At 36.8% G+C, this 15,170-nt stretch overlaps 1 protein-coding gene across 1 annotated transcript; it reads left to right on the forward strand.

Annotated features, from left to right (window-relative positions):
• The first annotated feature begins 992 nt into the window (after nucleotides 1–992).
• Nucleotides 993–2,790, forward strand: LOC18008549 (transcription initiation factor IIF subunit beta). The gene is made up of 5 exons (XM_006390235.2): nucleotides 993–1,316; nucleotides 1,601–1,709; nucleotides 1,850–1,980; nucleotides 2,093–2,152; nucleotides 2,383–2,790. The coding sequence occupies exons 1-5, from the start codon at nucleotides 1,116–1,118 to the stop codon at nucleotides 2,653–2,655; spliced, it is 774 nt and encodes a 257-aa protein (XP_006390297.1). The 5' UTR covers nucleotides 993–1,115; the 3' UTR covers nucleotides 2,656–2,790.
• Nucleotides 2,791–15,170: the final 12,380 nt, after the last annotated feature.

Consider the following 15,170-nt stretch of genomic DNA (forward strand, 5'->3'; position numbering starts at 1 on the left):
AATCCGTAAAAGAAAGAGGTTGGTCCCCCCCTTTGTACATTAAGCAACTGAGTGAAAGTAGTGGTTAGGGTTTCTCATGGATTTAGTTAAGTTTCAAAGAGGCATCTATTTCTAAACTCGGGTGTCTTTATCAGCACAATAATCGTGGTCCAACCCAAACAATCTGTATGTTATCCATTCAATACATACACGATAATTCCATGATATTTTTGGTTCAATCACCTAAGCAATCGTTTAGGCAACCAGTATTATATTTTGGAGGCTGTCTTATTGCATATTTCATTTTCTTGTATAGTTGGTAATTGATAATCATATATTTTTACTTTAGTATCTCAAAATTCGAAATTATAATTTTCTTACTTTTTTTTATCAATTTCATTAATTTTTGCTTGATGTTTACATATTTTATTTTGCTAGGGATTTTTATTATTTTGTTCTTATTTGATATATCAGTAATTAAAACGGAACTTGTAGTTAACACTTCATTATCATAGTAAATAGCATTCAAATTTGAATTTAAAAAAAAAACAGAACGAAAAAGAATTTCAAATTTGCCTGTGACCTTTTTATTTTCAGACGGTCTTGCATGTTGTACATATGTTAATCTATGCAGTATGTCCAGTCCACACATACGAATATTTATGCCATACATACTAAATGCATCGCCGTCGTTTAGGACAAGACAACAATGCATTAGATTCAGTAGTAGTACGTAGTATGCTAAAACAGTTATTGTAAAAGTATTCTAGAAATGATCGTAATTGCAGGGTGACAATAAAGTTATAAAACCATAGTATATATCTCTTTAGGAAAATACGTACAAGCTTTTAGTAAAATGGGCATTTAAAAGCTGGGTTTCTGGACACTATTTATGGGCCTTGGCCCAATTACTCATCCATGTATTTAGTAACGGGTCGGGTCTCTCAAAAGATTTTCCGTTTTTTTGGTTCACCTCCGCTTAATAGCAGAGAAGACTTAGGGTTATAGTCAAAACGCGAAGAGTGAGACCAAACAAAAAAAAAATCTGAAACAGAGTTTAGATCAGAGCTCAGAAGAAGTAAGTGCGAGAAGAGTAAGAAGATTTGATTTGGAGAAAAGAGTATTTCTGAGTAACGATGGAAGACGATCATGATCTCGATTTGGAAAATGCCGACCGACTGGTTTGGTTGATGAAGAGCCCTGTAGCTGTCACCAAGGCGTGGGATAAGCAGGCTCATTCTTCTTCTTCATATTATTCGTCTTCTTCCTCGGAATCGCCTAGTTTGTCGAAGATTGTTCTCTCCGTTGATTTTCAACAGCCCGACCCTTCTCCCGAGGTATTTGATTACATCTTCGAGTTTTTGATTCTCGAGTTTCCAATTCTGCGTGTATTAGCTGAAACCCTAGATTGTTCATTGAGTAGAACTTTGTTTGTGAAATTGAGGGTTTTTATGTTTCGGATGGTTGCGATTTGTAGTGTTCACAAAGTTTGAGTTTTTCATGGCAATTTTACTAACCAATGTGGTTGATTATTCAAAATCTTGCTTAGGGGAAGTCTTTTTCTGTTTAGTGCTATTTGTGTTGTTCTATTTTTCAACTTATTCCCCTGTAATGGTATCAGTTCAAGATGGAGATGTTTGGTGCTGAGTTTGGGAACATGCCAAAGAGCTACTCTATGAACATGTTCAAAGACTTTGTTCCCATGAATGTAATGTCTACAGTAAATCAAGGTGAGGTTTTCATTTAGATTTTACTCGTTTTGTTTGCGTTTCATCTCTTACTAGGCCAGCTACTCTAGTTTCTCTGGCTTAAAGCTGGCGAGATTTAGGCATCTCTTGATTCCTTTTTTTTTTTGTCAACGAGCTTATAGTTCAAGCAGCTGCCGAGGGAATCGTAGAAAACAAGTTCGACATGAAGCCACTCGGCGAAGACATTGAAGAATATGCAAGGCTTTGTCGGGAGAGAACAAGCAAATCCATGGTTAAAAACCGGCAGATACAGGTATTTTACTTGCTCTTTTTAGGTGTTTGTTCTCCTTCTTAAGTCCTTCTCTTGCTCTAACTGCTTGCTAGCTGATTATGTAAGGCTTGTTCTTCTTTGAAATGTACTAAAGGTTATTGATAATGATCGCGGAGTACATATGAGGCCAATGTTAGTTCCCTCCAATTCAAAGGTAATGTTATTCTCTCCTCAATGATCTTTGCAGTAATCATTGACATTGTTAAAGTTAATGAAGCAACAATTCAAATTCAATGTTCGGCCCTTTTGTCAGACCAAATATTATTTAAAATGGAAATTTCAACTCAAATATGATCTGAAATCCCAATCTTCTGTCTTATACCTTTCATGCCCTGATCAACCTTACCGATGTAGAAGTATGTATTTGTGTGTCTGAATGAGCAGGAAAAGAAGAAACCTGCCCCAGTTAAGCAAACCGAAGTGAAGAGGACGAGGAGAGATCGTGGTGAGCTCGAAGCTATAATGTTCAAGCTATTCGAAGGCCAACCCAACTGGACATTGAAGCAGCTGGTTCAGGAAACAGACCAACCAGCGCAGTTTTTGAAAGAAATACTAAACGAGCTATGCGTTTACAATAAGAGAGGATCGAACCAAGGGACTTATGAGCTTAAACCAGAATACAAGAAAGCTGCTGAAGAAGATACAGGTGGGCAGTAAAATCAATCCCATGCGTAGCACTATATACATGTGCCATAGCATAACTTGTATTTGTAAACCCCGAGTCAGTGATAGGGAAAAAAAAAAAGAGGAGAAGAAGAATTTTAGCAGAGAAAAGAGGGGTTATATTTCAATTTGTATTATTAAAGCCAAAATTAAGCAAAAATTATTAAAGTGAGTGTTTGTTTATGACGACAAATAACAAAATCATGTGGCCGTTTGGTTGGATACGATAAACATGTAACGAACATCAAGTCTTGTCTAAAGAGACGAGACGTTAATATGTCTTCCACTGCTTGAACATAAGCGTGACTGATCACTTTTGAAAACGACGTGAAATTTCTTGATTTTCTTCTGAAAACTGGGTCCGATTTAACCTCTCTCTCTTTGAAGATTCCAAGTTGTGACATTTGAGCCGTAGAATGGGATGATGAACATTAATGACAGAGACAACAATATAAATGGTAATGTACTTTCCCCTATTTTTGTTTGTGGCAGACACACTAATCGTGTTTGTTAACACTGTTTCTCCTTCTAACGTTACATTTAAGTTTTTGAATGAATTAGAAGAACAACATTTAAGATTCTAGATTCGGACATATACTCATCAAAAATGTAATTTACCTTTTCTTCTATTAAACTAGAAATAATATATTAGTAAGAAACTCGCGTGTACTGGTACGATGGTCTCAGTTTCGGGAATAAGGGCTTAAACTCGATATATCCATGAGCTGGATTCTCAACTCAGTCTCGAGATTAGATTATTCAGACGTTTCGATGCAAATCCAAAATTGTTTGGAGAGAAATTAATATTAAACTTGATCCAGCCACTCACCTGTTCCTACTTTTTCTTTGGAGTTTTTACTTGTTCTCTTAGCATGTCAAAATATAATTTGATCAGGCAAAAGAGTTTAAATAATCAAATTCACTACTTTTACAACCATTAAATTTCGATAATTGTTATAAAATTTATAATGTAGTTGTTTCATAGCCTTATTATGGACGAAAGCAGTGACAAAAGCATGCAAGTTTAAGAACCTATCATTGCTACTTTTACTGTTAGCAAAATCTTTTTCTTTCCTTTTTTGATGGAGCCTGTGATTGCAAATGTTGAAAAAATGTAAGTATGATTTTTGACCAAGTCACAGACGTGAACGAGGAAAACAAGCGGAAGATGAATGGATGATAGCAATGAAGATATGTAAAAAAAATTTGTAACCCTTTTGTATGGTTATAGCTGTAAATTCTTTTTACATCAATTAAATTAAGTTATACGCTTTCTTTGCAATTATCTTTTCTTTATCAATTATGCGAATACACAAATAATTTTTTAAAAAATAGTTACATGATTTTAAAACGTATGAGGACTTAGTTTAGGTGAGTTTGGTCAACCAAAATACATTAATTAGACAGGAGGATATAGCTTATGTAGCACAAAAGCATGACTTGATAAAATAAAGAGATAAAAATGATCATGTTTAAGGTGGAAAATGTAATCCTATGGAAAATTGCTGTTATAGAGAAGACTATAAGGAATTAAATTATGACAATTATATCAGTAGTTTAATCATGTCGGACTATCTCTAATCAGAAATCCCACCAAATTTCATGTCAAATATAGTGGATTTTCCCATAATCAATTTATGCATGCATGCCAAACAAAAGCAATCGAGATGAATAAAAACAAAACAAAAGTAAAATAAATAAAAAGTCAGTATGTGTTTGGACATATAGAAGACCTCGCATGCAAAAAGCCAACCCACAAAATGTTGCAGAAACAACTAATTGCCTAACAGGAAAAAACTTATTATTGTTTTTTTTTAAATGAATACGTTTTTATTGATTTAACTAATAGAACAAGTGTTGAGTAATCATTAGTAACCAAAAAATGAAAATTGAGTAGAACTTTTTTTATTCATGTGTGTCACTGCGAGAAAATATAAATGCTTTATCATCGTAAAATTATGTGAATCTCTAACAAGTAACAACAGGTCACAAAACGCAAAGATATCGGCTCGAAGTCATAACCCATTTTTGGATTTAGAACCCCCAAAAAAAAAACCATTTTTGGTTTTAAGAAAAAAAGTTGAACCCAATTCTAGCTAAAAACGCTAAAGGCAGCTAACAAAAATATAGACACTTGGCTAATCAGCCTCTTTTGAAAACTTAATTTGTCCACTGACCACTGTTAATTGAGTGCTAAAACTGTGACAATCTTCATCACATTATCTCGGTTAATGTTATTGGACATTTTTGAAATAATTCTGAAACTTCTATAAATTTTGGAAATTTTCACAAATTATTTAAACAGTATATCAAAACTTTACGCGTTTTAACAACTTAATGGTAAAATTGGCATGTTTTATGTTTATTTTAAATTTATTGTTATTGGTTAAATTTGGACGTCATTTTATCTAAAAATCATAATTTTCTGAAATCTAAATCCTAACAATAGAATCATAAATTCCAACTCATACTTTAAACCTCGTTAGAGCTCATTTTACAACAAATTCCACACTCGATGGAAGAGAGATGGATCGCAGACTCCACAAACTCCACATTTCTTAAGCCACTTGCTTTCTCTTTATTTTTTATCATTTAAAAGTCTTTCTTAAAAATTCTACTTAAATTATTTTCTTGCAAGAAAACTTCAAAATCACACTAGATTCCAATGGGTAAACGCTTAGAATAGTTTTCCGCTAGTTAGTTAGCTTTTTTTCGAAGATTGATACGTTTGGATCGCCATAGCCCATAGTTCGTCGATAGCAATTTTTTATTCTGATAGGAAAATAAAAAAATAGAACTGTTTCTGTTAATAGTCGTAATGAAATTACGTTAGTGGGTAAAGTGGCATTAGTCTTATAATAATATGTTGAAGGGTCATACTTGTCTCGTCCTTATAGTGTTGTCGCACGTCAAAGTGTCTCCTTAGTGACATCCACTTATCATCACAATTCATAAAACGAATCTAACGACCCTCTATCAAATATTAATCAAACCATGATCAGATGAACACTTTCTTTTTTGGGGGTTAACTCATCAGATGAATACTTAATACATATCAGTTGTTCTATCATAGGTATATATAAATCTGATAGGTGTCTCATTTAATCCTATTTGTAATAACATGGATCTCCCACAGTAATATGAACGAAAAAAACTGGTTTGTAATTGTAACTGATGAAATTCGATCCTTACCTTATATTAACATGAAAAATATCACCATTTGAATTCCACGCCCGTAAATCACCACTAATCATCATCCACATGCATATATACACATAAACATCAATGAATTGCCTGTACACCAGAACAGTTATTGAGGTATACACAGTCATTAAATGTGATCCATTTCGGCAGAACTGTGTCTACGTTCTTCAGACAATATGCTTTTAGTTCGGAGCGTTTTTTTTTTTTTAACTGTTATCAAATGTGTACTATAATACTATTTCATGTGACTAATCGCTAGTATTGTAGTAAATAACTGGGCATTTAGTGTATTGGATAATTAGCGAGCGATTAAGAAACTAGTTTATTACTTGGTCATATTAGGACTCCAAAAAGATGCAATGATCATCATTCATCTCAATTCTCAAATATCTCTAAAAGTAGTTACCTTTTTTTTAATGTAGAAATTTAGGTTAAAAGCTAATCTTTGTGTATTAAAATTCAAACGAGGAGTGAAAAAAGGAGAGAGATAGATCGCAGACAAGAAGATTCGCTCGTGGGCGAGCAAAGATGATAAAGAAATGAAATAAAGTGAGGAAAAAAGGAGACAAAGCATTTAAATATCCCAACTAAGATTGGTCTCCCTCTTATTCTACGTCTGCTCGTCATCGTTACTGTCTTGCTGGGTCCTTACCCGACCCGTTACTGTCTTGCTGGGTCCTTACCCGACCCGTTTCTTTACCCTTTACCCGCTGAAAGAGAGAGACTTACAAAAGTATAAACTTTATATAAGAAGATTTATTGTCTTCTTTTTCAACTTATATAAAAATGGATTTGTTTTCTTTTTTCTAAACTAAACAAGGGTTTTATTTTTCTGTCACAAAGCCAAGAATTACTAATTAATTCCGCTAATTGTATATTAAGTAATAACTTTGTAAGCACCAGTTCCGGAATTCGGGCAAATTAATAGTGAACCTTTAGTCTTTACCATCAATAATATGCCCTTCTTTTTTATAATAAAATGGTATTTAGTGATATATCTTTAATAAAGATAATTACTTTTACGAGTGATCTTGCATACAGTTCTTTTTTCACGAGTGATCTTTCATAGTATTACGAAACAGACTAAAATACTTGATCCTACTTTTCATGATGAACTTATTATTTTGGATTTGTGCAATTTTGAATTATATTTGCTGAGAGGAAAATTTAGGTTGTGAGCTAATGCTAGTTTCGCATAGGTAACTACGAAACATCATTTGAGAATGATATAACTATATATAAGAAACATAAAAATATAGTATCAATCATAAATCTAAATTATATATATATATATATTCTATCATAAGCCCTATATAGCTAAAAAGTAATTTTTGGTGCTGCATTTGTTATGTTTCCATACCGTTCATATTGAATACTACTACCTCTTGCGATTTGCTGATACATAGCAGTGTATTTGAAAATAATAATTCCCAATTTAAATAATACAGTTATATGACGAATGTTTGCTCCTGTTGATAAGGCTTCACGGAAGAATTAATAACTTCCTGTTGTTTAATTATTCAAACGTATCTATTTTTATTTAAGAAATTTTAAAACAAAATATAGAAAGATTTTTCTATATAAGATTAAACATATGTATTTACACAAACTGCATTTTAGATTTGAAAAGTTTTTTTTATATAAGATTAAGCATATGTTTTTACAAACTGTATTTAGATTTGGAAGTTGCAGTCACTTGAAAAAAAAAAAGAAGTTGCAGTCACTTGCAGTATAGACTATATAGTTAATGAAGGGATCTTCTCGACAAATGGCATATGAATACGGTTGCGCATACCGCAGACGTGTACCAACTCGGCCAGTTCCATCAAACATAAACTACTATTTTCGTAAGTTAAAAGAAAGAAAAAAAAAAGAAAATATATTTGAGGTGCACTATAAATGTTTTAACACGGATGGAATATGGTTTTATTTATTTATTGATAATATTTGTAACAAGTTTATGAAAAAGATAGTATTATATCTTTTGAAAACTAGAAATAATTCCAACAAGTTTATGAAAACTTTCAAAGAAAAGATTCTGGTGTTTCGGGTTCTTTTAATAATCAAATAGGCTTGTACTTATTAAACAGAGACATAAAACAACTTATAGTGTTACGTAAAAATAGAAATACTTTAACTTAGTGTATTGGGTTTTGATATTTTCAATAGAAATACTTCACTATACATTTTTGATAAAAAATAATAGTTTACTGTGCATTAAATTTATATAAAACGAAGTTATAATGAATATTACATATAGTACTAAGAACTTTGTGATATATCTAAAATAATTTTGTGACTGTTGTGAAAACTTAGAAACTTTATTAATTACTGGAATGTATATATAGAGTACATAGGGAATCTAGGTTAAGTACAATGCCCTGATGGGCCTAATGGGCCGGTATAAGAGTCCATATATGATATGTGTTATAACACTCCCCCTTGAACAAGTGAACCGGGTCAGCTACTCAATCGGGATCTCGATAATGCGCTGGGGAATATTGTCTCATTAAAACCTTACCAGGAAAAACCCAGTGGGACAAAACCATGGTGAAGGAAAAAGAGTACAACACGCATTACTCCCCCTGATTGTAGCATCACTGCAGATCTCTAAGTCTATACATTCCTATCTGTTTGACGAGCTTCCGGTGTGTTGAAGTAGGCAATGATTTGGTGAAGAGGTCAGCTGAATTCTCACTGGATCGGACCTGCTGAACGCTGAGAGTGCCGTCCTTCTGCCAGTCTGAGGTTGAGAAGAACTTCGGTAGAATGTGCTTCGTCCGATCTCCTTTGATATATCCTTCCTTGAGCTGAGCTATGCATGCCGCGTTGTCTTCATACATCACCGTGGGCTGTGTGTCTTCGTCCATACCACAATCTCTGCGGATGTGCTGAGTCATGGAGCGCAGCCAGACGCATTCCCTACTAGCCTCATGAATGGCTAGGATTTCAGCATGGTTTGATGAAGTGGCAGTGAGTGTCTGCTTCATTGATCTCCAAGAGATGGCTGTTCCTCCATGCGTAAAAACGTAGCCAGTTTGAGACTTGGCAGTGTGCGGATCTGATAGATATCCTGCATCGGCGAAGCCGACTAACCCATCTTTATTTTGGTTAGTATAGAAGAGTCCTAAGTCTTGAGTACCTCGAAGGTATTTTAGGAGATGTTTTATACCGTTCCAGTGCCTCTGAGTTGGAGATGAACTATATCGAGCGAGGAGGTTCACGGCGAAACATATGTCTGGTCTAGTGTGACTAGCCAGGTACATTAACACTCCTACAGCACTGAGGTATGGCTTTTCAGGACCAAGGATTTCTTCATCATCCTTTTTGGGACCAAAAGGGTCATCACTTAAGCTTCTAACTACCATTGGGCTGGTCAATGGGTGAGCTTGGTCCATATTAAATCGCTTGAGTACCTTTTCGATATAAGCCGATTGATGCACAAGGATTCCTCCTTTGATGTACTCAAGTTGTAATCCCAAACAGTACTTTGTTTTGCCTAGGTCTTTCATTTCGAATCCTGCTTTTAAGCAGTCGACTGTTTGGGAGATCTTACCAGATGTTCCGAGGATGTTTAGATCATCCACGTATACTGCTATGATTACAAATCCTTTGTTTGAGTACTTCTTGATGAAGATGCATGGACTGATGGGGTCATTTTTGTAGCCTTCTTTGATGAGGTAATCGCTGAGGCGGTTGTACCACATACGCCCACTTTGTTTCAGTCCATACAAGGATTTGTTCAGCCTGATGCAGTATTGATCTCGAGATACATTTTTGTCTTTTAGTTCAATGCCATCTGGGAGTCTCATATATATTTCGTTGTCCAGGGGCCCATAGAGATATGCGGTTACAACATCCATTAACCGCAGATCAAGATTTTCTCTTATGGCCAGACTTATGAGGAATCGGAATGTTGTTGCATCCACCACTGGAGAATAAGTCTCCTCATAATCGATTCCGGGTCTCTGTGAGAATCCTTGTGCTACAAGCCGTGCTTTGTATCGAACGACTTCACCGAGTTCATTCCTTTTGCGCACAAAGACCCATTTGTGGCCCACTGGCTTGATGTGTGATGGGGTCCGGATGATCGGACCGAACACGTTTCTGAGTTTGAGACTCTTTAACTCCATGTTTATGACTTCTTTCCATTTTAGCCAATCTGTTCGATGTGTACACTGTGTTATTGACGTGGGTTCTAGATCCTCTTGCGTGAGCGCAACATCAAGTGCTACTTTGTATGCAAAGAGTGCATTAAGTCGACTTCTTTTCGATTCCATTGTATTCCGGACATATTGTAATTGATGGAGATCTCATTGTTATCTTCTGAACCTGGAGATTCGGCGTCCCGAACTTCCATTTAGGGTTCATTAGATTGAGTCTCAGCCGCGGCTATGTCTGATATTGCAAGAATCCCGGTTTCGGTTATTGCACCTTTCTTTGATTTCCGGGGATTCTTATCTTTGGAACCGAGAGGTCTGCCCCGTTTGAGACGTGGTGCAGACTCTGTAGCAACTTGGGTCTGTCCCGTTGGGACAGCTATTCGTACTGGTGCATTACAAGCTGGGATGTACGATTTGATTACTTTGGTCGGGTCAGCAAAGGAATCTGGCAATTGATTAGCTAGCTTTTGATAATGAATAATCTTTTGGATCTCTGAATCACATTCTAGAGTCCGAGGATCTTGCCAATTTAATGATGTTTGATTCCATGAAAGATCTTTGACCAGCTTGTTTGTCTCACCACCTAAAGAGGGATATACCGATTCATCGAATTGGCAATCCGCATATCTGGCCTTGAAGAGATCTCCAGTGGTTGGCTCGAGATATCTTATGATGGTGGGAGAGTCAAAACCAACATATATTCCCATCCTTCTTTGAGGTCCCATTTTGGTTCGATGTGGTGGAGCAATGGGTACATATACTGAACACCCAAATGTCTTGAGATGGGAGATGTCTGCCTTACGACCCGAGAGTAGTTGGGATGGGGAATATTTGTGTTCACTAGATGGCCGGATGCGTATGAGTTCAGCAGCATGTAATACTGCATGTCCCCATGCTGAGGCCGGGAGCTTTGATCTCATGAGTAATGGTCGGGCTATCCATTGAATGCGTTTAATGAATGATTCAGCCAATCCATTTTGAGTATGGACATGTGCTACAGGGATGTTCCACGGTTACCCCCATGGCCATACAGTAGTCATTAAACGCTTGTGAGGTAAATTCACCAGCATTATCAAGGCGGATAGTCTTTAGTGGGAAGTCAGGGAAATGGGCCCGCAATTTTATGATTTGGGCCAAGAACCTAGCGAAGGCTTGGTTCCGAGAGGACAAGAGACAAACATATGACCAACAGGTCGATGCGTCTATAAGGACCATGAAGTACCGGAATGGTCCGGAAGATGGATGTATAGGTGCACAGATATCGCCCTGGATTCTTTCTAGGAAATGAAGTGTTTGTTTAGAGATTTTAACTGGTGAAGGCCGAGTGATCAATTTGCCTTGAGAACAAGCTGTGCACATGAGGTGTTGAGGATAAGCTCGGTTTTCTTTGAGGGTATGCCCTTGAGAGTTTTGAATTAGTTTACGCATCATATTTGCACCGGGATGACCGAGCCGGTCGTGCCAAATAGTATAATCAGTAAACCGGGCTTTGAGAGTGGTATTAGCTTCAATCATACTGACTTTAGCATGGTAAAGTCCAGTAGAGAGCGCGGGTATGGTTTCGAGGATTTGTTTATGGCCGTCTACGGTTTTAGTGACTAGGAGAGATTCTTTGTTCCCTTGACCTTGGGTTTCTATGTGGAAACCATTCTGTCTTATATCCTTGAAGCTCAGAAGATTTCTCTTCGAACTAGGAGAATATAGAGCATATGGTATTTCAAGTTGTGTGCCATTTGATAGCAACACATAGGCATGGCCATATCCTTCGATAAGGTTTGAGGGACCCGCGATGGTGCTAATATTTGCGGTTTGATAGGTTAGGTTTATGAAGTAACTTTTGTTTCTTAAGATAGTGTGGCTGGATCCACTATCTACGACTATGGTTTCCATTTGCTGGTGTGCTTTATTATGAATAGAAGATAGAATTCAGTATTGAGGAATTCAGAAAATGTGATAAATCATAAAGTATAGCAGTGTCTGAGAATAAAGGCAAATGGAAAAAAAAATGAAACAAATCCCAAAATGAAAAAAATAAAGAACAAAATCAAATTGTATCAGAGTTTCAGATGATTGAATTAATCGAGGAGATCAGCTGTTTCATAGTCCATGGGGTCGGTCTGCTCGTTTGTGGTGTTCTCATCATCAAGGAGGTCGTCACCTTTCAGGTTAGCAGCATCGACTGGCTGAGTCATGTTGGCTTCAGCAGGAGCTTTTCCGTACTTCTGGTATAGATCGCAGTGGATCTTGGGGGTGCGACATTGCTTTGTTGGGTGGTTGAACATCCCACATCTGGTACAAGCAGAGTGATCGGGGTTGGTGTGGCGGGTCGGCTTGGTGATGCCTCGACCACGACTAGGACCATAACTGAGGTTAGGTCGGTTGCCACGACCATGTCCACGTCCACGTCTTCCACGTCCATGTCCTCGGCCATTACCACGTCCATTACCACGTCCACGGCGGTGATCTGAGGATCTATCGGGTTGAACATGGTAGGACTCTTGACGAGAAGCTGGGACAGGAGCCGATCCCGGGGGCCTCATAGCGCTGTTCCTCATAAGCAGCTGGTTATTCTTCTCAGCGAGGAGAAGACAGGACAACAAGTCTTCGTACAATGTGTGTTTCATTGCACGGTATTGTTGTTGGAGCACAACATTCTCTGTGCTGAATGTGGATAATGTTTTCTCGAGGAGATCATTATCTGTCACATCCTCGCCACAGAGTTTCCGGATGGCAACAATACGAAAGAGTTCGTTGTTGTAATCATCTACGGATTTGTAGTCCTGGAACCGAAGGTTCTTCCAGTCGAAATCTGCCTGAGGCAACTGGACCATTTTCTGATGGTCATATCGCTTTTTCAGCGCTTGCCACAATTCAAGTGGATTCTCAAGAGTGAGATATTGCTGCTTAAGGCTCGGGGCCAGATGATGGCGTATGTGACATATCGCCTGAGACTGTCCCTTACGGGATGCGGTGTTACCGTCGGTAATACATGCATCGAGTTCTTTCGATGCAAGGAACAAGCGCATGTTTAGGGCCCACTCGAGGTAGTTATCCCCGGAGACGTGAAGGGCCTCGAATTCACATTTCTGAATGTTTGACATCTGAAACATGAGATTGATTTTGTTAGGGATTGTTTTGAGAAAATTTTGAATGCTGATGATGAAACTTTCTATTTTGAGAATATTTCTATTTTAGGAAAGTTTCTAAATTTGGAAAGTTTCTAATTTGGGTAATTTTCTAAATGAGGAAAGTTTCTATGTCGGGAAAATTTCTATATGAGGAAAGTTTTTATATGAGGAAACTTTCTATTAGAGGGAACTTTCTCGGAAATAGTAAATTTTAAAGGGTATGGTTTTAGTTACCCCGAACATGATGTCGGTTTAATAGCTGTGATTTAATCGGTTAAAGCCGAATATAATTTTGGTTAATGAGAACCAGGTTTAGCCGGTTTTAGGCGGTTTAGGAGGAACCCTAGGGGAGCCGAATATGATTAGGGTTTTATCTAGGGTTTTAACGGTTTGGAAAACATATTTTGGATGTGATTTCGAGATCTATAGGATCTGTGGTCGATGGTTTTAATAATTTCACAAGGACAACAAAGAAATCACGTGAAAAGGACTAGGGTTTAAGCATTATGACTTACGATTTTGAAGATTACAAAATCGTGAATCAAGCTTAGGATTTAGGGTTGATTTTCTTAGTTTATTCAATCAAGTGTTTCAAGCAAGAGAATCAACAATCAAATAAGCTGCAACAAGCTTATTAAACATGAAGAAAATCGAATAGGTTTATGCCATAAACATGGCCAAAAACGGTTGTTAGGTTTTTGTAGATTAGGGTTTTATAAAACGAGTTTAAAACCTTTGAACATGCATAAACTTGTAATTTAAACAATCAATCAACAAGTTATCAATCAATCATCAGAGTATCAAACACTTTCAATCAATTAGAGATCGATTTTTTTTTTTTTTTATAGGGTTTTGAAGTGTTTAAACAACAGGTTCTATGGCTTTCAGTTTTAGAAGATACCTTTTCCACCTTTGGATTTCTGACAGGCTAATGAAACTGGGAGCTAATAGACCTCAGTTAGCCGCTACAAATTCCAAGGATTGATCACCAAAACTGGAGAAGCTGCTGGTTGAAGAAGGAAAAACTCGGATCTGGTTTTTTTTTTTTTTTTTCGGTTGATCGTCGTGTACTGTAAGTGTGCGTGAGGGCGCGTCCGACGTTGGATCGACAAACGGTTTTCACCAGTAGATTCGTCTCGTCGAGGGCTTCGATTTGATATGTAGATCGTCTTCTGGTTCCTCACGGTTTGGAAGATATGCGTCTTTTAAGTTTTGACTTGCTTTTAGGGTTTTGGTGGTGGCCGGATTTATTAGGGTTTTTCGCTCAGAGAGTCTTATCGTGCTGATAACGTGTTGTGAAAACTTAGAAACTTTATTAATCACTGGAATGTATATATAGAGTACATAGGGAATCTAAGTTAAGTACAATGCCCTGATGGGCCTAATGGGCCGGTATAAGAGTCCATATATGATATGTGTTATAACAGTGATAAGAAATTCCATGAGCATTTTTTGTCGTGATCATATCTATACATACGTACGTGGAAGGATTTAAAATACAGATCTGGTTTGTTTTCACGTGGATATGCACATGTTTCGACCACATTATACCAAATAACTATCTTTGTGTTATTGTGTATATATTGTCGATCATTCGGAAAAAAAATCAAAACAAAACAAAAAGAAAGAGAAAAATGAAAGCATACAAGCAACCAGAATCTGGTCGATGAATTATATTCTATGACTATAAGTATACAGTATATTTGAGTATTATAATTAACACTAATTACACATGTATACAGGGCCAGCCTTGAGTTGAAGCGGGTAAAGCAGTAGCTTTAGGCGCTAGATTTAGAATAAATATTAGGAGCAGCAAATTTTACTAGAATGTCTTCGTAGTCTAGTGGTTATTCCAACTTTCTGTTGTATTTTTTAGGGGCAGCAACCCAAATTCGATGCTTCTAAATGTATTTTTTATGCAAATTTTTTCAACTTGTTTTAGGCGTCAATCACAATTGGGCCGGCCCTGCATGTATATATACTGGATTATTGATGATAGGAAAATACAACTAAA

Source organism: Eutrema salsugineum, unplaced genomic scaffold, assembly GCF_000478725.1.
Source record: "Eutrema salsugineum unplaced genomic scaffold, Eutsalg1_0 scaffold_9, whole genome shotgun sequence".
In the NCBI taxonomy this organism is placed as follows: domain Eukaryota; kingdom Viridiplantae; phylum Streptophyta; class Magnoliopsida; order Brassicales; family Brassicaceae; genus Eutrema; species Eutrema salsugineum.